This window comes from Heptranchias perlo, chromosome 26 (assembly GCF_035084215.1).
Source record: "Heptranchias perlo isolate sHepPer1 chromosome 26, sHepPer1.hap1, whole genome shotgun sequence".
In the NCBI taxonomy this organism is placed as follows: Eukaryota; Metazoa; Chordata; class Chondrichthyes; order Hexanchiformes; family Hexanchidae; genus Heptranchias; species Heptranchias perlo.
The window spans coordinates 43,149,700-43,176,656 of NC_090350.1; the positions used below are offsets into that span (position 1 = coordinate 43,149,700).

General features: G+C 41.1%; 1 protein-coding gene across 2 annotated transcripts in view; it reads right to left on the reverse strand.

Annotated features, from left to right (window-relative positions):
* The window catches only part of LOC137342747 (ribosomal protein S6 kinase 2 alpha-like), a 196,002-nt gene that overhangs the window by 83,023 nt on the left and 86,022 nt on the right, over positions 1-26,957 (reverse strand). The window contains exon 3 of one of the 2 annotated variants that reach the window (XM_068006916.1): positions 721-774. The exons of the other annotated variant lie outside the window; for it this stretch is intronic. Coding sequence (XP_067863017.1) covers positions 721-774 — 54 coding nt within the window. The remainder of the gene's footprint in view (positions 1-720; positions 775-26,957) is intronic. 2 annotated transcript variants of the gene reach the window in all.

The following is a 26,957-nucleotide window of genomic DNA, read 5'->3' on the forward strand; positions in this document are numbered from 1 at the left end:
AAGATGACCCAAAGAGAGGCAGTCAATGGAGGAATGTTAGTATGAACAAATATGCATTGATAACCTAAAGAAGGGAAATCATGTGAACAAAACAAGGAAAATATAAATCCATGCACTACTGGGACAGACCTGAAAGATTAAGTACCGATTAGCGCCAATTGTAAGAGCCCTGTGAATGACGTGTGCTACAGGATGTATAATCCAACTCATCGGCCTTATCCACATTCCTAATCGGTTAAAGTACACCAAGGTTTTTAGAACACTTTCACCAACAGAAAGCAGCATAGGTTACTGCTGCTATTTGGGCTCACACACAGCTGCCAGATGTTTTTATATGTACAGTTGAAGTTTCAACAGTCATTATTTTAGATATGCACAGTACATGTATTTCAAACCATTGATCATGGAATTCCTGTTGTGCACAGAACTGCATACACAGATTGCCAATTTACAAAACAGAATCTGTGCAGACTTGCTAAGAAATATGTGAATGCACCATATGCGGGGGGGTATTCAATAGGACAAAAGTACGTTACTGGGTTACACACCAAATACAAAGTTAACAAAACAGCATAAAAATTAGTCAAGAGTTTGGACCATAGCCCAGGAAGAAAGAAGGCAACAGCCTTCCATTTAGGAGAAATAAATTCAGCCATTAGTGGGCAATCTGCCAAGCAGTGCAGCAAGAGGATATGTGCATGGCAAGTGTCAGCATCTTACCTTACACTTTAAAGAGGCAAAGTCCTTTTCTATCCATGTGATTTCTGATTTTGCCTAGATTAGAGTCACAAAATAAAATACATGTAATTTAGATGCTCACACATCTCAAATTAACCACGTCTTCCCAATATTCACATTGTGTTCTTTCTAAAAATGAAGGTTCTCATATCTTGGGTGGTCATGGTTTTGCTGTATTGTTTCCTGCCAACTCCACATACTTCTCCTCCCTTTGCTCAGACAGTACCAGAATCTCACTTGATATGCCATCCTGTGCAGTTCTTACTTGGTCTCAGTCATATGGAGCATGACGTGATTAGTACAACGACATCAAACTGAGAACTAAGAAATTGAAGTGAACCACTGGAATAGTAAATCTAGCCAGCTAACTGTAACAAATGATCCCATAAATTTACAACTGAAGCTGTAATATTAGAACATGGGATGTGCTTCACTCTAATTTGATGAATTATGGAAGCAATAGCTGCCAAAGCAGGCTGTAAAGGAACTTTCGTCCATCTCCTCCCCAATTTTCTCTTCCCTTGGAGCCAAAGACTCATGGTCCACTACAGTTCTACAGGCATCATTTGCCTTCCATTACTTCGTCTATGTGGCCATTCTTCATGTGTGATCCTAGACAGCAAGTGTTGGTAGGATAGTCAACCATATAAGACATCACAGGGGTCAATGAATAATGATCAGTGGCAGGAACCCCAGCCGATTTTCCCATCCTTAGTCCATGAGTGCTGAAGGTAATTGTAGCCCCAGCTAAGATCAATTAACTCAACACAAACTCCAGTTTAAACTTGGAACCTTGCTTATCTGTGTGGCTCAGTTCTACTCTGGGCAGGGCCTTTACCAACAGTCATTAAGGAAGCCACAAAAGCAACTTTAAGAACGGTTGCGTTCGTGTGTGTCCAAATGCCTTTAGGAACACATTGGACGAGGCACAGGCTTGGGTAATTCGGGCCAGAGAGCAGGTCTTAACTGAAAAGGTGTCACTCATTAAGGCTAACCTCTCAGAAAGACAAGCCATTTTCTATAATCTCTCATACCTCCACTCCACAGAACAGATAGAGACACAGATAAAGCTCCATAAAAACACTTCTGTTCACACAACAATCTCCCGTACGGATGGAAATAGTCTTCCCAGAGGTGGAAATAAAAACTACCACCGCATTATACAGCAGCTGCAATTGGGCAGCACTACTCCAGGTTAAAGATTAAGATCAAACTCTTAATTCAATCAAGAACTAAAGACTTGCCTTTTGTAACCTGGTTTTGCTGCCAAACAGCGTCTTCAGCATTCTGAATCAGCAGCTAGTGACAGCTAGCCATGTCCGCGATGTAGCACTAAACAAGTTAGATTTCAGTTTTTATTCAGTGTCTTGTGCAATTTCCTTGTAAAAACCACAATGGTCACTCATAATGCGCATCACACTAAGTCACCTAATTCAGATACTAAGCGCTAGTTCCTCCACTGATATGACTCCTGACACTGACTAAACTAGCTCAGCCTCCAAAGGCTGTGCTTTTACCCTTTCTATGAAACCTGAAATGCTCTGGTTCCTGCTGCTGATCAATAAAATGTCACTATTTTGATGAAGGGGCAATGGGGAAAAAAAGAGACAATTTTTTTGGCCTGTAAATAAATTTTAATTTGTACATTTCTAGCAAAACTTTCAAACTGCCATCCAGGACCTGCAGAATAGGGTGTAAATGTCCTAAGACCACTGGAATAGACAAACACTGCCGTAACTGTTTTCTACCACTAGTGAACACTATTTTCACTGTTATTGAGAACCTCTTGCATCAGAGTTGGCCCTCCAATTACAATGTAGAGCAAGTGAAAAGATTTGTAGTCAGGTCCTACACTACCACTTTCATCAGTAAGTTTATTCCCGTTCAAGCACTCTCAGCTCCAGTGCCCACCATAGAACATAAACTTCAAAAGATTGTTGTCAACTGTAGGTGTCTGTTATTCTCTTTATAAAACTTCTGAATCCCTTAGTTAGCATGCAACTGTTGTACTTTACTTCATTGTTTTGGGTGTATGGGGTAGGGTAGAGGAAAAATGCAACTGCATTTTATGTGTTCCTCGAAAAATCATAATTATGAACCACTTTGTTACATGAACATTCAAAAACAATTCAGATTGGACAGGTCCGAGAATTTGTCAGTTGCATGTATAATTGAACATCAACAGGATGCGCATGTTAGAGGGTGGGAGAGAGCTCTGTATTTTCTAAAGTAGTCAGGCCCTGGTAACTTTAGGAAGTGCGCTGTCCTGTTCGTGGCATTTTTTGCATCTGTCTGGGATGATAAGTGCTCCCCAAATAAGCTGCTAGAGTTACATGAACAGAAAGTGGCTTTTGTGATGAGGTACAGTAGCAGTGGATGTAAATAGCTTCATATTTATTGCGGCTGGCTTGGAATGAAATTCATTCCAGTGCATATATGTGTAGTTTGAGGCACAGCACATTGTTTGCAGTTTATTTTGAAACGGGGAAGTGATGCCACATGATCTCCAGGCAAGACGGTCATGACCATCAGCAACATTTAACTGTAAAAGCTATTGTGCCACTCAAATCGTACAGCAGGAAGAGTCGCTGATCTGGAGCGGGAAATCGTGAGAAAATAAATCACTATGCACACGGAAAGCAGAACATTTTCCACCCTTTGGGATTACAAGTTCAGCATGGTAGTCATGATATCTCAGCAACTCCACTCTTCATCTTAACCTTACCAGCCTCCTGAGCTGCTTCCTACACAAACTTCAACTTGTCCAAAACTTCACTGTCTGACTCCCTGGAACACTCTACTCCTACGACTCCAGCATCCCCTCTTTGCCCCATCACCGATGGCTGTGACTTCAGCCACCTAAGGCCCACACTCTGGAAGTCCCTTACTAAACCCACTGCCCATTCCTCCTTTAAGACCCTCCTTAAAACCCATCTCTTTGACCAAACTTTCAGTCACCCCTTCTAATATTACTGCTATGAAGCATCTTGTGATTTTTTTTAAATTTTAAAAGGTGCTATATAAACGCATACTATTTTTGTCATCACCGTTGTCATCCCACACTAAACCCATTCGCCCATCAACTTTGTCCTTGCTGAACTCCACTGGCTCCCTTTCTCTCAGTGCATCTAATTCAAAATCACTGTCCTTGTATACAAATCCCTCCATACCTGCAACCTCATCCTACCTCTGCAACCTCCTCCAGCCCTACGGTCCTCCAAATCTTGACTTCTGTCTATCTCACTGAGCCTCAGCAACCACCCCCCCCCCCCCTTTCCCTTCAGCATTCCTCACTTGATGGGAGAGTTTTCAGCCACCTAGATCTACCCTCTGGAACTCACTGCTTAAAGCTCTTCACTTCGAGACTTCTATCACCATGCCCTCTGAAAACCTTTCTTTTTGATAGTAGAATTAGGAGAGTTGGCCAAAAGCACAACCGCTCAGTCACCAGTCACTTCTATCTTGTGAAGCATCTTGAAATGTATTATTACATTAAAGGCACAATACAAATGTGAGTTGTCACTGCTTCCACAGATAAAGATGGAGATTATAGATCGTGCACATCACTGCAAGTTGCTGTCTTGGATATGATCGCGCTGTTTGAAAGGTGAAATTTTCCTCTAAGGAACAAAAGCATCTTTGCACACGCTACAATCTACAATAGGCAGAAGGTGATGTTTCCTGTTATTCTGTACAAACTGTTTAAATTTTGTTTCACAACTAGAGTCCCCTGAAAGAATAAACCTCATTTGATTTGCCCTGTTTATCACCTTGCAAAGTTATGAATATACACTGCAATATACAAACACCTCTGTGAGCTGACATGATCCCTTCCACTCAAGTGTTGCAAATCAGTTCAAGTTCAGTGTCCACATCAAATTGCTGCAGCAAACAATTGAATTTAACTTTTGCAGCGGAGGGAGAAGCAGAGAATCAGCAGCAGATTTGTATACAGTTAAATTCTGTAACGGAACTAAAAGGGCCAGAGTTCAAATCACTCCTTCCCCTCTCACACGCAAAGTTGAGGAAATCATTTCAAACAGCTATAACCTCTGGAAAAGTCAAAGTTTATGCAACCCATCCCTTCTAACTCTCCATATGACTGATATAGCATTAGTTCTTTTAACAGGCAACAGTCTTAACTGAAAAGTATATTGCAAACACTCAGACATGACATAATTCACATTATTGCATCCCTTTTAGGTGACATCAAGTTGAGAAATGAAAGCTGTTGACTCTACAGTACAAGACAGCATCTCTAACGCACAGGCTGATTTATCTCCTCTGATTTAAAGGCATTTTGTATCAGTTTAAGTACATGGATGATTCTGAGAAACCACTCATATCACAGTTCAAACAGGAAGTTCCATTATCAATATTATTTGGTTAAACAAATGCAATAATTGGGGAGAGGAATATGAAGTCTGTTTAAACTCAAAGATCCTGAGGTCATAAATAGGTATTTCCAAGTATAGAAACAAAACAAATGACATTTACCTGCCTCCCACAGTTGAAAAGGAATCCAGTGTCTCATTGTTCTTGTGCAGGTCAGAACACCACATCTATTTTCCAATTCTTTTTTACCCTTATATTTACACATTTATTTTAAACACTGATTACAAATTACAAAAAAATCATTTCAAAACAATCAGCATTGTGTCAATAATGAATCCACGGTAGACTCTTATGGGCCACTTACAAAGTTTAAACCCACATTCTCCTTTAACTTGTAAATATCACAAGCAGTGGATATGAACAAATTTTGGCAATCTGCTATAGGATGTACACCAACTTGCATTTCCACAGGAGTCAGAGGTAGATCAGTTATAACTGTCACGTTGGGAGATCTTGCTAGCACACACGACGTGAGAGACGGCCACATCAGAGGCCTCAACACAAAATCTAGGCTGACATTTAAGAGCAGTACTGAGGGAGCGCTGCGCTAGGAACATAGGAACAGAAGTAGGCCATTTAGCCCCTCGAGTCTGCTGTGTCTTTCAATGAGATCATGGCTGATCTGTGACCTAACTCCATATACCTGCCTTAGCCCCATAACCCTGAATACCTTTGGTTTACAAAAATCTACCAATCTCAGATTTTAAATTAACAATTGAGCTAGCATCAATTGCCGTTTACGGAAGAGAGTTCCAAACTTCTACCACCCTTTGCATGTAGAACTGTTTCCTAACTTCACTCCTGGGTCTAATTTTTAGGCTACGTCCCCTGGACCTAGATTCCCCAACCAGCAGAAATAGTTTCTCTCTATCTACCCTATTAGTTCCCCGTAATATCTTGAAAACTTCGATATAATCACCACTTGATCTTCTAAATTCCAGGGATTACAACCCTAGTTTGTGTAATCTAGATGCTATCTTTTGGATGAGAGTTTTACGTGTTTCCTCTCAGGTAGATGGAAAAGATCCCTTGCCACTATTTTGAAGAAGAGCAGAGGAATTCTCACTGGTGTCCTGGCCAATATTTATCCCTCAACCAGTATCACTAAAATAGATTATCTGGTCATTATCACATTGCTGGTTGTGGGACCTTGCTGTGCGCAGATTGGCTGCCGCATTTCCTACATTGCAACAGTGGCTACACTTTAAAAGAACTTCAGTGGCTGTAAAGCGCTTTGGGATGTCCTGAGGTCATGAAAGGCACTATATAAATGCAAGTTCTTTCTTTCTTTGTAGTTTGGCTTTGTCCTGTCAATAAGGTGAAAGGCTTAAGACAAGTTTCTGAGAGAAGGCCCCTATCTTGTTAAGTGCATTTGACAGTAGCACTATAATCGGCCAATTTCAAAGATAAATGTGACACCCTCCTTGCAATTCTTCTCAGGCCACTGAGATAAAGGCACACACCTAGAGATTCCATGGGACAGATTAATTCTCACATGTGTGTTATGGATGGTGGCCCACATTCAGTATTAGGAGAGTTAGGAAATGTTGTGTCCCTTATTTTTATATCCGAGGATGAAGTGCAATTTAAATGTAGGAACAGGAGTAGGCCATTCAGCCCTTCGACTGTTCCACCATTCAATTAGAACATGGCTGATCTGTGCCTCAACTTCATTTACCTGCCTTTGTTCCATATCCCTTGCTAGCCTTACCCAACAAAAATCTATCGATCTCAGTACTGAAAATTTTAATTGACCCAGCATCCACAGTCTTTTGGAGATCGAGTTCCAGGTTTCCACCACTGCATGAAAAAGTGCTTCCTGATTTCATTCCTAAATGGCCTAGCTCTAATTTTATTATGTCCCCTTGTTCTGGATTTCTCTTACCAGATAAAATAGTCTTTCTGTATACACCCCATTGGATTCCTTTATCATTTAAAACATCTCGATTAGATCACCCCTGAACCTTCTAAACTCAAGGAAATACAAGCCACATTTATGCAACCTGTCCTCATAATTTAACCCTTTGAACCCTGGTAACATTCTAGTTAATCGGTACTGTACCCCTTCCAAGGCTAATTCTGTAAAGAAGTGAAATTTTCTGCATTAATTTTCTGCCAGTTTAACTTTTAATAAACCTCATTAATAGTTTTTAATCTTTCACTATCCAAAGATAGGAAAACATGAGAGAATGCATGTCAATTCCAGTGAGCAATTTATAGTAACAAGGATTTCTGTGACTCCTGGCTAACACTGCATTGCCAGATAACGTGGGGTTGAATTTTGGCAGGGGGTCTCCCAATCATCTGCTGAAACTTTGCAGAAACAGCACAAATACCATTCATAGTTCTTCAACAAAGTAATAGAACAATCAAGAACACCTCTGCAGATATTAACTGTACATCCACAAAGTCACACTCGAGTGCATAGGGAACAAAGGCTCACTTACAGAGTCTTTGGTGTTTAACATGATATTAGTATCTGGTAAGGTGCTCAAAATATAAGCTGCGATCTCTTCCCCCATTCAATACATTTCCAGTAGCATGTAGAAATAATGAGAATTCCTGTAGGCTTCAAGGGGTTTGTGAGTGAATTGTGTTCCTCTGGTTATACGCTAACATTAATCCCAAGTAACTGTTTAATCAATTTTTCCGTCCTTTTTCTGCCTAATTTTGTTAAAGGCTCTGGTTCATGATGGTTAGTTCCATTGGCACCCTCCAGTACCTCGCCAGAGTGGTCATTTTTCACATCTGAGCCTAGATAGTCAATATAAACAGGCTATTGCACCGTGGCAGGAAACATAGCCAAGCCCGATCCTGTCCTTATCAGACATTCATACATATACAAACTTCTGATAGTAATCACAAGTAGAAATCCTGGGTAATTTACTGTTCTTCAATCCAGAGACGGTGAGGCCAACTGTCTTATCCCTTCTGTTTCCTACATTAGAACAGTTACTACACTTCAAAGAGTACTTCATTGGCTGTGAAGCACTTTGGGACATCCTGAGGTCGTGAAAGACTCTATGTAAATGCAAGTCTTTCAAGTCTTTCTTTCTTTGTGGTATCCCACTGAAAGCACCTTAGTCAGCAAAGGCCAGGAATCAAATCCAGGCCCTTCCTTTGGCTCAACTACTCACTACGCTAATCAGCTGAGCCAATGGGGGAGTTCCCTTCTCCCCCTCCCAAAAAAAAATCACTGCTTAATTGTACCCAAAGGAAACCTAGATATTTTAACATATTGTTTCAGTGAAAGTCATTAGATCCAGATCTTTTAAGTTCACTGTGAAGAGTAAGAATTAGAAAACCTACAACTCTCTTTGATGTAGGACTGAGTCACAAAAACTAGGTAAGCCCTAAGTTCGATGTTTGGTCTAGGCGGATCTCAACTGGAGGAGTAGTGGGACCTTACAATTGAATACATTTGGGAAGTGGATGTCAGGTTATGGCAGGATTGGCCATGTAACACGCATGACAACAGTTATTCTCATGGAACACACTTGAAAATGACTACTTGGACAAGACATTGGAGCCCATGGAAACATACCCCAGCTTTGCATGAGTGTCTCAACCTTCAGTAAAGAGGAATAAGGGGAGGTTTTTTTTTGACGAGCAACAATCTATTAATTTAGTTTTAAATACAAATCTTAAATATAGTTACCAAAACTTGCTGAGTCACACGGATGTATTTTTGGTGGTATGCTCAGAGTTGAAGTGCTGACAGCCTATACATTAGAATGCAATATTGGAACTACCCTATATGATCATTACTGGAATAGTACCAAATGCAGCTTTGAATTTTTCTAAAACATTTAACCACATTCAGCCAAGTGGAAAGCTTTCAGCACTGTCTGTCCAATATACTTCTTGCTAATTTCTTCTATCCCATTATCAGGGGTTGGAAGGAGATTTGCAAACACTTTTTTCCGTCATGCATATTTTTGAAGGACATTATGCCCCCAAGAAGGGCTTGTTTTCTATCCCTGGTAAGAAATGTTTTGTTTGTATAAGCCTTCATGGTTTAATTAGCATTATCCCTTTCCTTTTCCAGCATTCAGTGAGACCACTGACTCCAATGGAGGACATATTCAAGGCAATTCTCTGGGCATTTCTCCTGCAAAGTAAATCCATAATTTTATTGTAAATTAAGTTGAGAGTGGGACAAGGCGATACAGGATCAAACTAGTGAAAGGTAAATTTAGGACTGATATCAGGACATTCTTCTTCACACAAAGCCTGATCAAACTGGGAAGTGACTTGGAAGTGGGGCAAGTGGAACATGTTTCAGTGAGGGAGCATTTGGGAAATAGCAATCACAATATCATTAGGTTTAGAGTAGTTATGGAAAAGGACAAGGAAAAAACAAATGTGAAAATACTCAACTGGAGGAGAGCTTATTTCATTGAGTTGAAAAGGGATCTGGCCAGGTGGATTGGAATCAAAGGCTGTCAGGTAAAACAATAAATAAGCAATGGCGGGGGGGCCTTCAAAGAGGAGATAGTTTAGGTACAGACTAGACACATTCCCACAAGGGGGAAAGAAAGGGCATCCAAAGCTAGAGCTCTCTGGATGACTAAAGATATACAGATTAAAATGAAACAGACAAAGAAGGTTTATCATAAATGTCAGGTTCATAATGCAGTAGAGAATCAAGCTGATTTCAAAAACTACAGAGGAGAACTGAAAAAGGAAATAAGACGGGCAAAAATATGAAAATAGATTAGCGGGAAACATAAAAGGGAACCCAAATGCCTTTTAGAAACATGTAAATAGTAAATGGGTAGTCAAAGGAAGGGTGGTGCCGATTAGGGTCCAAAAAGGAGATAATCTTGTGGAGGTAGACAGCATGGCTGAGGTATTGCAAGAGTACTTTGCATCTGTCGTCCCTAAAATGGTTGCTGCTAATGTCGTAGTAAAGGAGGAGATAGTAGAGAAATTGGATAGGATAAAAATAGATTAAGAGAAGATATTTAAAAGTTTGGCAGCGCTCAAAATAGAAAAGTCACTCGGTCCAGATGGAATGCATACGAGGTTGCTGAGGGAAGTAAGGGTGGAAATTGCAGAGGCTCTGGCCACAATCTTCCAATCCTCCTTTGATATGGGAGTGGTGCCATGTCAAAAAAGGGAAAGGGATAAACCCGGCAATTACAGGCCGGTCAACCTAACGTCAGTGGTGGGGAAACTTTGAGACACAATAATTCGGGACAGAATTAATTGGCACTTGGAAAATATAGGTTAATAAATGAAAGCCAAAACAGATTTGTTGAAGAAAAATAGTGTTTGACGAACTTGATTGAGTTCTTTGATGAAATATCAGAGAAGGTTGATGAAGGTAGTGTAGGAGATGTGTATATGGACATTCAAAAGGCGTTTGATAAAGTACCACATTACAGATGTTAGCAAAATTGAAGCCCATGGGAATAAAGAGGCAGTGGCAGCTTGGATACAAAATTGACTACGGGACAGAAAGCAGAGAGTAGTGGTGAGCGGTTATTTTTCAGACTGGAGGGAGGTGTGCAGTGGTGTTCCCCAGGGGTCGGTGTTGGGACCACTGCTCTTAATATATATTAATGATCTGGACTTGGGTACGGGGCATAATTTCAAAATTTGCAGAAAACACAAAACTCAGAAATGTAGTAAACAGTGAGGAGGATAGTAACAGACTTCAGGAGGATGTAGACAGACTGCTGAAATGGACAGACACATGGCAGATGAAATTTAACGCAGAGAAGTGTGAAGTGATTCATTCTGGTAGGAAGAATGAGAGGCAATATAAACTAAATGGTACAATTTTAAAGGGGGTGCAAAAACAGAGACCTGGGGGTGTATGTACACAAATCTTTGAAGGTGGCAGGACAAGTTGAGAAGGCTGTTAAAAAGGCATTCGGGATCCTTGGCTTTATAAATAGATGTGGAGATGCCGGTGATGGACTGGGGTTGACAATTGTAAACAATTTTACAACACCAAGTTATAGTCCAACAATTTTTATTTGAATTTGAATTGTTGAACTATAACTTGGTGTTGAAATAAAAATTGTTGGACTATAACTTGGTGTTGTAAAATTGTTTACAATTTATAAATAGAGGCAGAGAGCACACAAAAGCAAGGAGTTATGCTAAACCTTTATAAATCACTGGTTAGGCCTCAGCTGGAGTATTGTGACCAATTCTGGGCATCACACTTCAGGAAGTATGTCAAGATCTTGGAGAGAGTGCAGAGGAGATTTACTAGAATGGTACCAGGGTTGAAAGACTAGAGAAGCTGGGATTGTTCTCCTTAGAGCAGAAAAGGTTATGAGGAGATTTGATAGAGGTGTTCAAAATCTTGAAGAGTTTTGATAGAGTAAATAAGGAGAAACTATTTTCAGTGGCAGAACAGTCGGTAACTAGAGGACACAGATTTAAGGTAACTGGTAAAAGAACCAGAGGCAACATGTGGGAACAAAATCTTTGCACAGCGAGATATGATAATCTGGAATGCGCTGCCTGAAAGGGTGGTGGAAGCAGATTCAATAGTAACTTTCAAAAGGGAATTGGACAAATACTTGAAGGGGGAAAATTCGCAGGGCTATGGGGAAAGAGCAGGGGAGTGGGACTAATTGGATAGCTCTTTCAAAGAGCCGGCACAGGCACGATCAGGCAAATGGCCTCCTTCCGTGCTGTATCATTCTATGATTTCCAGATAAAGCAGTGCAGGCACGGGCCCTGTAATCGTTTAAGAAACAATTAGGTGCTGCAATGGTGGAAACTATAGGGTCTTTCTGGATAGATGAATTAAGATGGGCCAAATGATCCTCCTCTTCTGTAATTATCTTGTGATCTTCCACTTTTTGGTTCAATTCCCATCCAAATTCCTCTGCAACTGGTCAGTTTGTTCCTTATTGATGACCCCTCCCCCAAATTTGATCATAGGAAGAGGCACAAACTGAAAAACTGAGAGGGAGAAGGATGTGGAATAAGGGATAATACACCTGACAATCTAAGTCTAGCAATGATCTTGTGACGATCAACTCTGAATTACTCGTGACTTGTAGGACTTTCTTTCACTGGTCTGGTTTAACAGCTTCATTAACACTGCTCTCATCTTCTATGCTCCTTTCCTCATAACACAGTACTGCCAGGTTTCCTTAAAATCGGTTTACAGTAGCGGTTTTATTTTGTGACATGTCTCAGTAACATTAATAGCTATGTTTATATCACTCAATAATCTATGAAATCTTTTAAACACCACATGCCTGGCCGCACTTAAAAACTACAAAATAAAGTCTCAAATAGCGAAGATTTATACCTACAGTGAGATAAAACATAGACAAGAGAAAGTGAGAGCACGCACAAGAAGTAGAAAAAAAACAAAAGGGTAGCAGAGAAAAAGTGAAATGGCTCAGTGAGTTTACTTAGGAGTAGCTGATTTATACAGAAAGACCCCACATTGGATGAGAACAGCGGAATGGGGGGGGGGGGGGGGAAGAAAGAGAGGGGAGATAGAGAGAGAGACAGAAAGAAAGAGACAGAAAGTGGAGAAAGGAATCCCATACACATACTGTGTTACATGCAATATTAAAATACCAGTACCGTTTCCTGACACTTAGTAAAAACAAGGAATCTGACCGGATAAGCCCAGGTAACAAGTAACTGGCATGTACTTACATCTAGTGCTATAGTGTTTATGCAGATGTTCAACTGTCAGGATTCCTTCTAACCCATCCCCAGGAAAAGGACTGGCCACAACACAGTAAGGCCTAGATACAAAATGGTCAGGCGCTCAAGGTTACAGCAAAAATAAGTGGGCAACTGGGACATTTCCTGAATCTAGACTGACCCCACACAATTTGAGATAGAGGATGCTTGCCAGTGTAATAAAGACCCTAGTTGGCACTGCCCAATTGAGAGCAATGTCAGAAACTACCATTCAAAGCAATAAATTTATTTGAGCTATTAGATTAAAATATCCAAAAAGATTGGAAATAAGGCAGTGCTATTGCCCTGAACTAAAAGAACCTATTGCGCATAAATGTGAAATAAGTTCCAATTAAACTCTAATGTACATTTAACATTTCCAACAATGCAAGGTTGCTGAGTATGTGTGAATATATTTTTAAGATATATAATCCACACTCTGGATTATTAGTCCAGGCCTCTAATATTACTAATCCAGTAATATAACACTACACTACCAAAAATTTTCTACTGGAAGGGTGAAAGGACTTGGTCTGTGGCCTTGTGCTCTGTGTGACTGGCATCAATAGAAATCCGATTGGTACCAGAAGACAGCACTCGGGAAATATCAATCCCACTCCCTCCCCAGCCCAAAAGCATAGGATACATTAAACAGGTATGAAAGGAGTATTCATTCAGCAAGAAAGGTCTGGAAAGAAAGGCAGAGTGGAACTCAAGTTATCATCCATTTAGTGGGAGGCCTCCCCTAATCAGCCCCTCACACCCTGGAGTGCACAAGCAACTGGAATGCAGAGTCTCAGAATGAAAATACGCGGCCTTTCACTCCCAGCTACAGAAGCAGAGACGTACCAGTCATTGAGTTATATTGATACAAAGGAAAACTTAGTATTTCACTCAAATAAGGTATTACACAAAATGTTAATTTCAGGCTTACAGAACACTGTCCAAACTAATAACCGACAGTAAGTACAGGCACTATTATCCCGTTTTGAAAATGGGCATCCAGCTTTCAGAGAGAAGCTAAGTGGTTGATTTTTTTCAGAAATGGATATGAAGCTTTTACATTATCACTATGACAATAGCCTCAGCTATTCAAATGCCTCCGCATACCCCATCATAATTGTACCAGGCCTCGCATGTATTAGATAAGCACTTCCGTCTCTGATGAAAATGAAAACACATGTTGGCCCAACACTTGTCGGTCTCTGGTCAAACTTGGACACTTAAGAAAAACTGCACTAGATACGAGGGTCACGGTCATCCTGTTCAGCTGGTACTATACTGTCAGGAAATCTCACTACTTTCTAGGAGACACAGATAGAACCATAGAAAAGATACAGCACAGAAGGGGGCCATTTGGCCCATCGTGTCCGCGCAGGCTCGAAGAACAACCAGGTGCCCATTCTAATCCCACCTTCCAGCACTCGGTCCGTAGCCCTGCAGCTTACAGCACTTTAGGTGCAGGTCCAGGTACTTTTTAAAAGAGCTGAGGGTCCCTGTCTCTACCCCACCAATTCAGGCAGCGAATTCCATACACCCACCATCCTCCGGGTAAAAAAGTTTTTCCTCATGTCCCCTCTAATCCTTCCGCCAATCAGATTAAATCTATGTCCTCTAGTTCTTGAACTCTCTGCTAGGGGAAACAGGTACTTCCTGTCTACTCTATCTGGGCCCCTCATAATTTTGTACACCTCAATCAAGTCTCCCCTCAGCCTCCTCTTCTCCAAGGAGAACAACCCTAGCCTATCCAATCTCTCCTCGTAGCTGCAATTTTCAAGCCCTGGCAACATTCTTGTAAATCTTCTCTGGACTCTCTCCACAGCAATTACGTCCTTCCTGTAATGTGGTGACCAGAACTGCGCACAATACTTCAGCTGTGGCCTCACCAACGTTTTATATAATTCCCTGTATCCCATGGGCTTTTACCTTTCTGACCAGTCTGCCATGTGGGACCTTGTCAAATGTCTTACTAAAATCCATATAGACAACATCCACTGCACTACCCTCATCAATCCTCCTTGTCACTTCCTCAAAGAATTCTATCATTACATCCCTGCTTTTGTATTCTATATCTCGGCTAATAACGGAGAGCATTCCGTATGCCTTCTTCACAACCTTATCTACCTGTACTGCCACCTTAGGGACCTGTGCACATGCACTCCAAGGTCTCTCACTTCCTCTACCCCTCTCAATATATTCACGTTTACTGCGTATTCCCTTTTACTGTTTGCCCTCCCTAAGTGCATTACCTCACACTTCTCCGGGTTGAACTCCATTTGCCATTTTTCTGCCCACTCCACCAACCCATTGATATCTTCTTGGAGTCCACAGCTATCCTAGTCACTATCAACTACACGGCCAATTTTTGTGTCATCTGCAAATTTGCCAATCATGCCCTCTACATTCAAGTACAAATCATTAATATATATCACAAACAGCAAGGGATCCAACACAGCCCTGTGACACACCACTGGAAACGGATTTCCATTCACAAAGACATCCATCGACTTTTACCCTTTGTTTCCTGTTATTGAGCCAATTTTGGATCCAATTCGACACATTTCCCTGTATCCCATGGGCTTTTACCTTTCTGACCAGCCTGCCATGTGGGACCTCATCAAATGCCCTACTAAAATCCATGTAGACAACATCCACTGCACTACCCTCAGCAATCCTCCTGGTCACTTCCTCAAAGAATTCAAATCAGATTTGTACGGCATGACCTTCCCTGAACAAATCCATGCTGACTATCCCTGATTAAACCATGCCTTTCCAAGTGACAGTTTATCCTATCTCTCAGTATTGATTCTAATAGTTTGCCCACCACCGAGGTAAGACTGACCGGCCTATAATTGTTCAGCCTTTCCCTCGTACCCTTTTTAAACAATGGTACTACGTTTGCAGTCTTCCAGTTCTCCGGTACCTCCCCTGTATCTAGTGAGGATTGGAAAATGATCCTCAGAGCATCCGTTATTTCCTCCCTGGCTTCCTTTAATAGCCTAGGAAACAATCCATCCGGCCCTGGTGACTTATCAACTTTCAAGGATTCCAGTCCCTCTAGTACTTCCTCTCTCGTTATGTTTACCTTATCCAATATTTCACACCTCTCCTCTTTAACTACCACGTCCGGATCATCTCTTTCCCTTGTGAATATGGGGACAAAATATTCATTTAAAACCCTACCCACATCCTCTGCTTCTACACATAAGTTACCTTTATCATCCCTCATAGGTCCCACCTTTTCCTTAGCTATCCTCTTGTTCTTAATGCACTGATAAAACATCTTTGGGTTTTCTTTAATCTTACTAGCTAATATTTTTGCATGCCCTCTCTTTGCTTTCCTTATTTCCTTTTTTACGTCATCCTTGTACTTTCTATACTCCTCTGGGCTTTCTGCAGTATTTAGTTTTCTGTGACAATCATAAGCTTTCTTTTTCTGCTTTATCTTGCCCCGTATACTTCTAGACAACCAGGGGGCTCTAAATTTCGCAGTGCCACCCTTTTTCTTTGAGGGGATGTGTCTGCATTGTACCCGTAGAATTTCACTTTTTAGTGCCTCCCACTGGCTTGCCACTGATTCCTCCTCAAGTAGCTGTGTCCAGTCCACTTCTGCCAAATCACCTCTTAGTTCCGTAGCTTTTCCTGAGGAAGCACTGCGGGATAAACTTTGTTTAAGTGACAGCTGCAAGAGGTTTTTTGCCAGAAGGGTTGTGTTTCAAATTCAAAAGACATACGCCTGCGCCTCCATTAACTAAATTACACTGATGCTCTCAGAGAGAAAGGAGTGAATTTTTTTTTATATATATGCACTTGAGTGATTTTAAAACTGTTGCACAAAAGAGGCCATGCAATTACAATACTCCTACACTAATGCATTACTCAGTACATTGTGTTCTCCAACAGATATTTCAAGCATTTGTACCCTGTTACAAACTCATTTTTCCCCCTCTAAATTTGAAATGCAAATATTTTCCTAATGTTGTCAATATCCTCTATTACAAGATCTTTCTCACCTTGTCTAGGGAACAGAAGATGGCATTTCCCCCTGGCTCCACCATTTTTTCATGTAGGTAACATGTATTTTTTAGACAGTGAGTGACAGTGCCAGGTAGGGTGGACAGAAGTGACATTGAAGTGTGGAATTCAAACATACCTCAATGGAGTCACCGATTCAGACAAAATATACGTACCATAAGAAAATCCAGATTGCCCTCACGCCTTACAATGCTGGCTTAAAACTAGCAAAGGAAGACGGCAGCAAGAAGCGAGGTCACATATCACTATGGCAGCATGGCACAGCAGAAGGTAGTCCTGCAACTGAAGAGAACCACCAGCTTTTTTTAAAAATGGCAATCTAGAATGGTTAGGTTAACAGTCCTACAGGTAATGTGCCACCTGAACGATGCACTCATTCAGGCTCGACTTTCATTCACAAGTCTGGGAATTTGTTTTTGTAAATATTAGGATTCTTACATAGTCTGTAACTTTAGGAATTCAGTTCTTGTTTGCAATTTCAAGTTGCAAATTCAGGTGATTCAAAGTAAATCACAAAATCCTAGGTTTGTTGTCCATTCAATTTAACTTTGAGAAATGTTGAGTTATAGAAGCATTAGAACAACATGACAGGGGTGAACAGGTCATGTGGCAAAAGCTGGCTTCAAAATTATGAAAATATTTTGTTTCACATCTTTAAGGTTATGTGCAACAAAATTAAGTATGCTCACCTCCACACTCCCATCATTTGGCTTCCCATGCTGGTTTTGCTTCTTACAGACTGCATCCCTCCCTGTAACCAGCATGGGGAGCCATAGGGCTGTGAAGGTTAAGTGATGCAGCATCTCATCGAAGGCTCTTGCTCAAATGTTTGGACAGACACTGGACACAGCTTCTTCAAGGACCTCAACCCCAAAACAACAATGTCAAGTTATTGCTGGAACATTTTCTCCCCACTCAACCTTCTTTTAATCCCAAATTATATGTTATTTGTGGACAAGAAGTCTGGAAATTGACCTGCTCAAAGGCCTCCGGTGAAAATGCATTGTGCACTAAGTAACTGCCACAAAAATGCACACGGTGGGGCAGATGGCACTACTTCTGATGTCCTCAGGTGGAGCTGTCTGTAATTGTAAATGTGCTTCAGAGAGACTTCATTGTTGCGTACCTGTGGTTTCCATGGCATCACTATCTCCACTCCAGGAATTTGCCAACGCAGTTTTGTGTGCATTTTGCATTAGATTTAGTGGCATAGAAGTTTACAACATGGAAACAGGCCCTTCGCCCCAACATGTCCATGTCGCCCAGTTTATACCACTAAGCTAGTCCCAGTTGCCTGCACTTGGCCCATATCCCTCTATACCCATCTTACCCATGTAACTGTCCAAATGCTTTTTAAAAGACAAAATTGTACCCGCCTCTACTACTGCCTCTGGCAGCTCGTTCCAGACACTCACCACCCTTTGAGTGAAAAAATTGCCCCTCTGGACCCTTTTGTATCTCTCCCCTCTCACCTTAAATCTATGTCCCCTCGTTATAGACTCCCCTACCTTTGGGAAAAGATTTTGACTATCTACCTTATCTATGCCCCTCATCTTATAGAAGTCTATAAAATAATCACCCCTAAACCTCCTACTCTCCAGGGAAAAAAGTCTCAGTCTATCCAACCTCTCCCTTTATGTCAAACCATCAAGTCCCGGTAGCATCCTAGTAAATCTTTTCTGCATTCTTTCTAGTTTAATAATATCCTTTCTATAATAGGGTGACCAGAACTGTACACAGTACTCCAAGTGTGGCCTTACTAATGTCTTGTACAACTTCAACAAGACATCCCAACTCCTGTATTCAATGTTCTGACCAATGAAACCAAGCATGCTGAATGCCTTCTTCACCACCCTATCCACCTGTGACTCCACTTTCAAGGAGCTATGAACCTGTACTCCTAGATCTCTTTGTTCTATAACTCTCCCCAACGCCCTACCATTAACGGAGTAGGTCCTGGCCCGATTTGATCTACCAAAATGCATCACCTCACATTTATCTAAATTAAACTCCATCTGCCATTCATCGGCCCACTGGCCCAATTTATCAAGATTCCGTTGCAATCCTAGATAACCTTCTTCACTGTCCACAATGCCACCAATCTTGGTGTCATCTGCAAACTTACTAACCATGCCTCCTAAATTCTCATCCAAATCATTAATATAAATAACAAATAACAGCGGACCCAGCACCGATCCCTGAGGCACACCGCTGGTCACAGGCCTCCAGTTTGAAACACAACCCTCTACAACCACCCTCTGTCTTCTGCAGTCAATCCAATTTTGTATCCAATTGGCTACCTCACCTTGGATCCCGTGAGATCTAACCTTATGTAACAATCTACCATGCGTACCTTGTCAAAGGCTTTGCTAAAGTCCATGTAGACCACGTCTACTGCACAGCCCTCATCTATCTTCTTGGTTACCCCTTCAAAAAACTCTGGAAATCATGTTACTCCCAAAGCACTCAGGGGTAAAGAGCCTACCATCACAAGACATGAAAACAATGTGCAACTTTCAGTTGCATTAAAAGGTAGAACAACACTGTGCTCGTGCTCCAATGTGCCACACCATACAGTAGTAGAATGTGAGTGCTCTCCCTCAATTTAGACAATTTTGGCTGTGTTATCAGTGGAAGGTTCTCAGTGGAGGTAGTTACTTCGTCAGATGAAATATTAAATGCTGCACAAGTAAATCTAGGTGCCGTGCATGTTTTTTGCATTACTGGGAAAGGAGTAGGATCAGGTCACCTAATGTCTCTTTTGCAAGCGTATGCTGCAGGGGCCAAAAATAAAATTAGGTCTTTTCCCTCTTCCCGCAAAAGCATCTACTCCTTGCTGGGATATTATTTCATGACGACCTCTAGTACCTTGTCCAAGCTTATTTCATTTCTGGTTCCTGCACCATTCTCCACCAAAAGCAATTTGAGATGATCTGTTCCTAGATTTTTGCCAGTGACACAATTCAGACAACAATTGCAAAATGCACGTATACCACCTAGATTTACTGTAATGAGGGCATAAAACATGCTATATTAATAAGAGTTCTTTCTTTGATCTGGAGCAGGAAATCTGGCTGATTTTCACCCTCCTCAAATCGGGGGCATTGAGGCCAATTATAATGCTCCTACCATCAGCGTGGCTGAGATTATCTCGTTTAGCACCGACTGGGGATTACAGCTGGAACTCTTCAGGTCCATACGGGTTAGCTACTCACTATATAAACTTGCTGAGCCACTGAGGAAGCAGAAATAAAATCAAATGGGGTAGGGGAATAGGAGACACTAACTCAAAATGTGCGACAATAAACTGGCCACCTTCACTGATGAAAATCCCATTACGAGGCAACCACGATTGCCTACAGAGATGGCCATTATGTCCAAATGAAGTGCAAGAACATGGTCTCAGAAAAGGAACAACAGAGTTCAACTCCCTACATTGTAGCAGCCCAGCACACATTGGGCGTGGAAGGAGGAATATAATTTGTAGAAGAAGGGGCACTTAGAAGGTTCAAACGTCAGTTGTAATGAATATAATGTCACAAGGAAGAATCAAAACAATACTCTCATCTCTGGGTTTGGATAGCAGTTATAATCGGTTTGTGCATTTGTTTGCACAGTAGTGAGAGAAATTTAACTATAGCAATTATTCAGTGTTGTGAACATATCATTCTATATTTACGTGGTTATTAAATTCCAATCAAATACTTTAATCTCTCATACAAGTTTTAAAAAATGTCATTTATTTATTACGAAGAATGTTTTTAGGCGACATATAAGTTTTGTTCTTGTATTCCTTAACAACGCTGCAAGCATCTCAACTATAGTAACTCTTATTCCAGGTGCTCAGGTACACAGCCACTACCAAAGAGTCCCAAAATTATTCAAATCATCTCTACACCAGATTTCAGTTTTTATGTTTATTCAGGAAGTGTCTTTGGTGACTATTGCAGGTTAGAGAAAATGACATACTCTGAAATGTACAATAGGGGTTAAAAAGTTACATGACTTTAGATGCTGGAAACCTGAAATAAACACAGCAAATGCTGGAGAAGCTCAACTAGTCAGGCAGCATCTGTGGAGAAAGAAACAGAGTTAACGTTTCCGAAGACCTTTCGTCAGAACTGGAAGATGTTAAAGAGTTAAGTTTTTAAGCAAGTACAGAGCCTGAAACGTTAACTCTGTTTCTTTCTCCACAGATGCTGCCTGACTTGCTGAGTTTCTCCAGCATTTTCAGTTTTTATTTCAGATTTCCAGCATCCGCAGTATTTTGCTTTTGATATCGTGTTTAATTCACTGCCACTTCTCTTCCAGGAATGCCCACCTTGAAGAAGCTCTGCTTTTCTCTCAGACGGGATTTGCATTTGTCTCTTTTACCTTGTCACCTTCATTGCTTTCTGTTTCCCTTCTCGTGTTTGCACAGACCTTCCCTTTTAATCTTTCCTCCCATCCTTTCCCCTGGCTCTGTACTCGCTTAAAAACTCTTTAACATCTTCCAGTTCTGACGAAAGGTCTTCCACCTGAAACATTAACTCTGTTTCTTTCTCCACAGATGATGCCTGACTTGCTGAGTTTCTCCAGCATTTTCCGTATTTATTACATGACTTTAGGTTCAGTACTAAACAGGGTTAATGGCGGGAAAGTAGAGTTGAGGTAGAAGAGCAGCCATGATCTTATTGAATGGCAGAGCAGGCTCAAGGGGCCGTATGGCCTACTCCTGCTCCTATTTCTTATGTTCTTACGTTAATGTGACACACCCTTTCATTACTGTACAAATTGGACGAGACCAAGCCACTCATTATCTAAAAGCATGGGCACCTATTAGGAACACGTTATAAATTGGTGCTATCTAAAAATGTGAACATTCACACAAGAGGAATTTCAGCTGATTTAAAGGAACTTTACAATAGAAGAATGCGTTATATAAATTAATACATTCATCCCAATAACTTTTCCAAACAGTGCGTTAGTTCATGCAGAGTCCCACAATTACTGCAAGTTCTCTCCACCCCCAAAACATGCAAATAGGAGCAACGGAATCTGACTAAAGTTTATTTTTCTTCTTTGCTCCATGGACTTCAGCAAAGCATTTGACAAGGTACCGCATGGTAGGTTGTTACATAAGGTTAAATCTCATGGGATCCAAGGTGAGGTAGCCAATTGGATACAAAATTGGCTTGACGACAGAAGACAGAGGGTGGTTGTCGAGGGTTGTTTTTCAAACTGGATGCCTGTGTCCAGCGGTGTGCCTCAGGGATCGGTGCTGGGTCCGCTGTTATTTGTTATTTATATTAATGATTTGGATGAGAATTTAGGAGGCATGGTTAGTAAGTTTGCAGATGACACCAAGATTGGTGGCATTGTGGACAGTGAAGAAGGTTATCTAGGATTGCAACGGGATCTTGATAAATTGGGCCAGTGGGCCGATGAATGGCAGATGGAGTTTAATTTAGATAAATGTGAGGTGATGCATTTTGGTAGATCGAATCGGGCCAGGACCTACTCTGTTAATGGTAGGGCGTTGGGGAGAGTTATAGAACAAAGAGATCTAGGAGTACAGATTCATAGCTCCTTGAAAGTGGAGTCACAGGTGGATAGGGTGGTGAAGAAGGCATTCAGCATGCTTGGTTTCATTGGTCAGAACATTGAATGCAGGAGTTGGGATGTCTTGTTGAAGTTGTACAGGGCATTGGTGAGGCCACACTTGGAGTACTGTGTACAGTTCTGGTCACCCTATTATAGAAAGGATATTATTAAACTAGAAAGAGTGCAGAAAAGATTTACTAGGATGCTACCGGGACTTGATGGTTTGACTTACAGGGAGAGGTTAGACAGACTGGGACTTTATTCCCTGGAGAGTAGGAGGTTAAGGGGTGATCTTATAGAAGTCTATAAAATAATGAGGGGCATAGATAAGGTCGATAGTCAAAATCTTTTCCCAAAGGTAGGGGAGTCTATAACGAGGGGGCACAGATTTAAGGTGAGAGGGGAGAGATACAAAAGGATCCAGAGGGGCAATTTTTTCACTCAAAGGGTGGTGAGTGTCTGGAACGAGCTGCCAGAGGCAGTAGTAGAGGCGGGTACAATTTTGTCTTTTAAAAAGCATTTGGACAGTTACATGGGGAAGATGGGTATCGAGGGATATGGGCCAAGTGCAGGCAATTGGGACTAGCTTAGTGGTATAAACTGGGCGACATGGACATGTTGGGCCGAAGGGCCTGTTTCCATGTTGTAACTTCTATGATTCTATGATTCTATGATTCTATTAAGATGCTATACACATTTCTGCTGCAGAAGTCAACTTCAAGAAATAAGTGATTGTTGCTGATTCCACTCATCAACCAGAGCCAGACAGGAAGGGGAGGAACTGGGCCCTGGCCAATGTCACACTACTAAGTTTTCCTCTCTAAGATCAACCCTTGCAGTGCCACAGATCTCTGTATCCACCTCTCCAAAGCTGGTATCTTTCACATTCTCCAGTACAGACTACCTCTCTCCCCTTCTGAATAGTCTGGCTTTGTATTTCTGTACTTTGTAATCATCCGGGATCATCAGAAGTCAGTCTTGGTAGGGCTTGGGAAGGGAGTGTATGGCTTGGGAGATGTGACAAAGCACAACAAAAGAAACTGGAAATACCATAAACATCTGAGTAGGAAAAAATATTTGTATTTTTTAATGTTAAACATTGTGTTGTCAGGTTGGTTTAGAGCAGCATACAAGGTCAGCAACCCTTTAGAAATAAAAAGGATAATTTTATTTTTGCATACAAGTTTTAAGGCGGCCTTTAAAATAGTCGCCTACAAATTAGCTGACTGAGTCCCAAGAATGTTGACCTCAAAAAAGGCAGAAAAATACAAGAAAGAGAGCTAACTTTGTGTGTTAAAATACACATGGTTAGCTACTTCATTGTCTAATTTCACATAAAAGCCTGAAGGACAACTTTCAGCATACAATTGCAAGAAGGTATTGCAGGTTAACCTAACATGAGAATCTTTACAGACATTTCTGGGATCACGTGGTGGACTTGCAGTAGATATATTACCTGCTTTTATAAAAAAAATGAAGTGCACACATTCGTCTTCCATTCAACTATATGGAACTGGGGCGATAAAAGGAGTAGTGTAGGTTGAGGATGAGTATAGGCTTAGCTTGGAGCAGGCCAAAGAGAAACAGACACCTTTTCTGACACATCCTTAACTTCAATCAGACATTCTCACCATAAATTAATCTGGTGCCCCAAATGGAGCAATATCTGGGGCATTTCTGCAAGTAGTTGATTCCAGGGATAAGGGACTTTAGTTACGTGGATAGACTGGAGAAGCTGGGGTTGTTCTCCTTGGAACAGAGAAGGTTGCGAGGAGATTTGATAGAGGTATTCAAAATCATGAAGGGTCCAGACAGAGTAGATAGAGACTGTTCCCATTGGCGAAAGGGTCAAGAACCAGAGGACACAGATTTACGGTGATTGGCAAAAGGACGAAAGATGATATGAGGAAAAACTTTTTTTTTTACACACAGTGAGTGGTTAGGATCTGGAATGCACTGCCAGAGGGGGTAGTGGAGGCAGATTTAATCATGGCTTTCAAAAGGGAACTGAATAAATACTTGAAAGGAAAAGATTTGCAGGGCTACGGGAATAGGGCGGGGGAGTGGGACTTGCTGGATTGCTCTTGCATAGAGCCGACACAGACTCGATGGGCCGAATGGCCTCCTTCCGCGCTGTAACCTTTCTATGATTCTAGACAGCTGCAAATACTCTCAAACTGGGCTGCCGTTTCCTGTTCATAGAATCATAGAATTGTTACAGCACAGAAGGAGGCTATTTGGCCCATCGAGCCTGTGCTGGCTCTTTGTAAGAGCAATCCAGTTAGTCCCATTCCCCTGTAGCCCTGCACATTTTTTCTCTTCAAATATTTATTCAATTCCTTTTTGAAAGCCATGATTGAATCTGCTTCCTCCACCCTTTCAAGCAACGCAGTCCAGATCATAACTACTCCGTGTGTAAAAAAGGTTATTCCTCACATCACCTTTGGTTCTTTTGCCAATCACCTTAAATCTGTGTCCTCTGGTTCTCAAACCTTCTGCCAATGGGAACAGATTCTCTTTATTTACTTTATCTAAACCAGTCATGATTTTGAACACTTCTATCAAATCTCCTCTCAATCTTCTCTGCTCTAAGGAGAGCCACCCCAGCTTCTCCAGTCTAGCCACGTAACTGAAGTCCCTCATCCCTGGAACTATTCTAGTAAATCTTTTCTGCACCCTCTCTAAGGCCTTCTCATCCTTCCTAAAGTGCGGTGCCCAGAATTGGACACAATACTCCAGCTGTGGCAAACCAGTGTTTTATTAAAGTTCGGAATCTTACAACACCAGGTTATAGTCCAACAAATTTATTTTAAAATCACAAGCTTTCGGAGATTATCCCCTTCATCAGATGAATGAGTCTGACGAAGGGGATAATCTCCGAAAGCTTGTGATTTTAAAATAAATTTGTTGGACTATAACCTGGTGTTGTAAGATTCCTTACATTTGTCCACCCCAGTTCATCACCGGCATCTCCACATCATTATTAAAGTTCAACATAACTTCTTTGCTTTTGCACTCTATGCCTCTATTTCTAAAGCCTGGGATCCCATATGCTTTTTAACCGCTTTCTCAAACTGTCCAGCCACCTTCAAAGATTTGTGCACATGTACCCCCAGGTCTCTCTGTTCCTGCGCCCCTTTTAGAATTGTACCATTTAGTTTATATTGCCTCTCCCCATTCTTCCTGCCAAAATGTATCACTTCGCACTTCTCTGCATTAAATTTTATCTGCCATGTGTCCAACCATTCCATCAGCCTGCCTATGTCCTCTCGAAATCTATTACTATCCCCCTCACTGTTTACTATACTTTCAAGTTTTGTGTCATCCACAAATTTTGAAATCTGTTATCTTGTGACAATCTATCCATTTGCAAATCTATTCAATGCTTTATTTATTTTTCTCCCATGAGATGCGCCAGACTCGGCCTGGCCCTTTGCCATAATGTGCCTGTTGGAGCTGATCGTTATTGGCTGGGCTTGCTTTCTTCTGCTGGCCTAAAGCAGTTATTCCGATTGGTCGAGCCTGACCATGCTGACAACTCCCCTCTGCCTACAATGTTGCTGGCGTTTCCATAATGTTGACAAGCGGCATTTTCACCCTTGTTATGAACCATTTCAGCAGGTAGCCAATAAGCAGTAACCAAGGAAATAAAGCACACACACAATAATTATAAAACACACTCTATTTTGCCTCTTACCATTTTACCAACAAATACATAAAAAGGTTAAAGTACACAGTCATACAGTGTGACTACGAGTATTGAGATCACATGCCTAAGAACTGTGCCTATTATTACTTTGTTATTTACCAATCAGAAATGCAATTTTCCACATCTGGATTCACAATTCTCCACATGTGGCTAGTGGTCAATGTATTGGACAACACTGGCCTAGAATAAGTAATATGCCTTTGTTTTCACAGACAATCTAGATATTCGGATTGTAGAATTACCAGTTATCTGTAGAACAATTAGTGGAGATTCCTATTCAAAGAAAGACAATACTAAAGAAGTTACTCAAATTTAAGGTAGGCAACTCACCGAAATCTGATGCTGTATATTTGAGATCCTGTGGGACATTAGGGAGAAAATAGTGAAGACGCTGACTATAACTTCCTAAAATTCTGTGGAAAGGAAAATTATGCCAGGAGGACTGGAGGATGGCAAAAGTAAATCCCAATTCTAAAAAGGTTGGGATAAAGCAGGAAATTATAGGCCAGTTAGCCTTACTTCAGTTGTTGGTAAACTAGAAATTATTAAGCACATGGAGATTTATCGGTTAATCAGGATCAGACAACATGGATTTCTAAAAGGCAGATCGTGTTTAACCAAACATCTAGAATTCTTTGAAGAAATAGCAGAGAATAGATACAGATGCAGTTCAATACAGAAAATTGGGAACAGATAGGGAAAATAGACCTTAAATGATAAAATTTTAAAAGAGGATCAGCAGGACTTTAGTGAACAGAAGATATAAGGTGACAGCACAAATAGGGCATAAAAAGGTCACAAAAAAAGCAAACTTAGCTTTGTG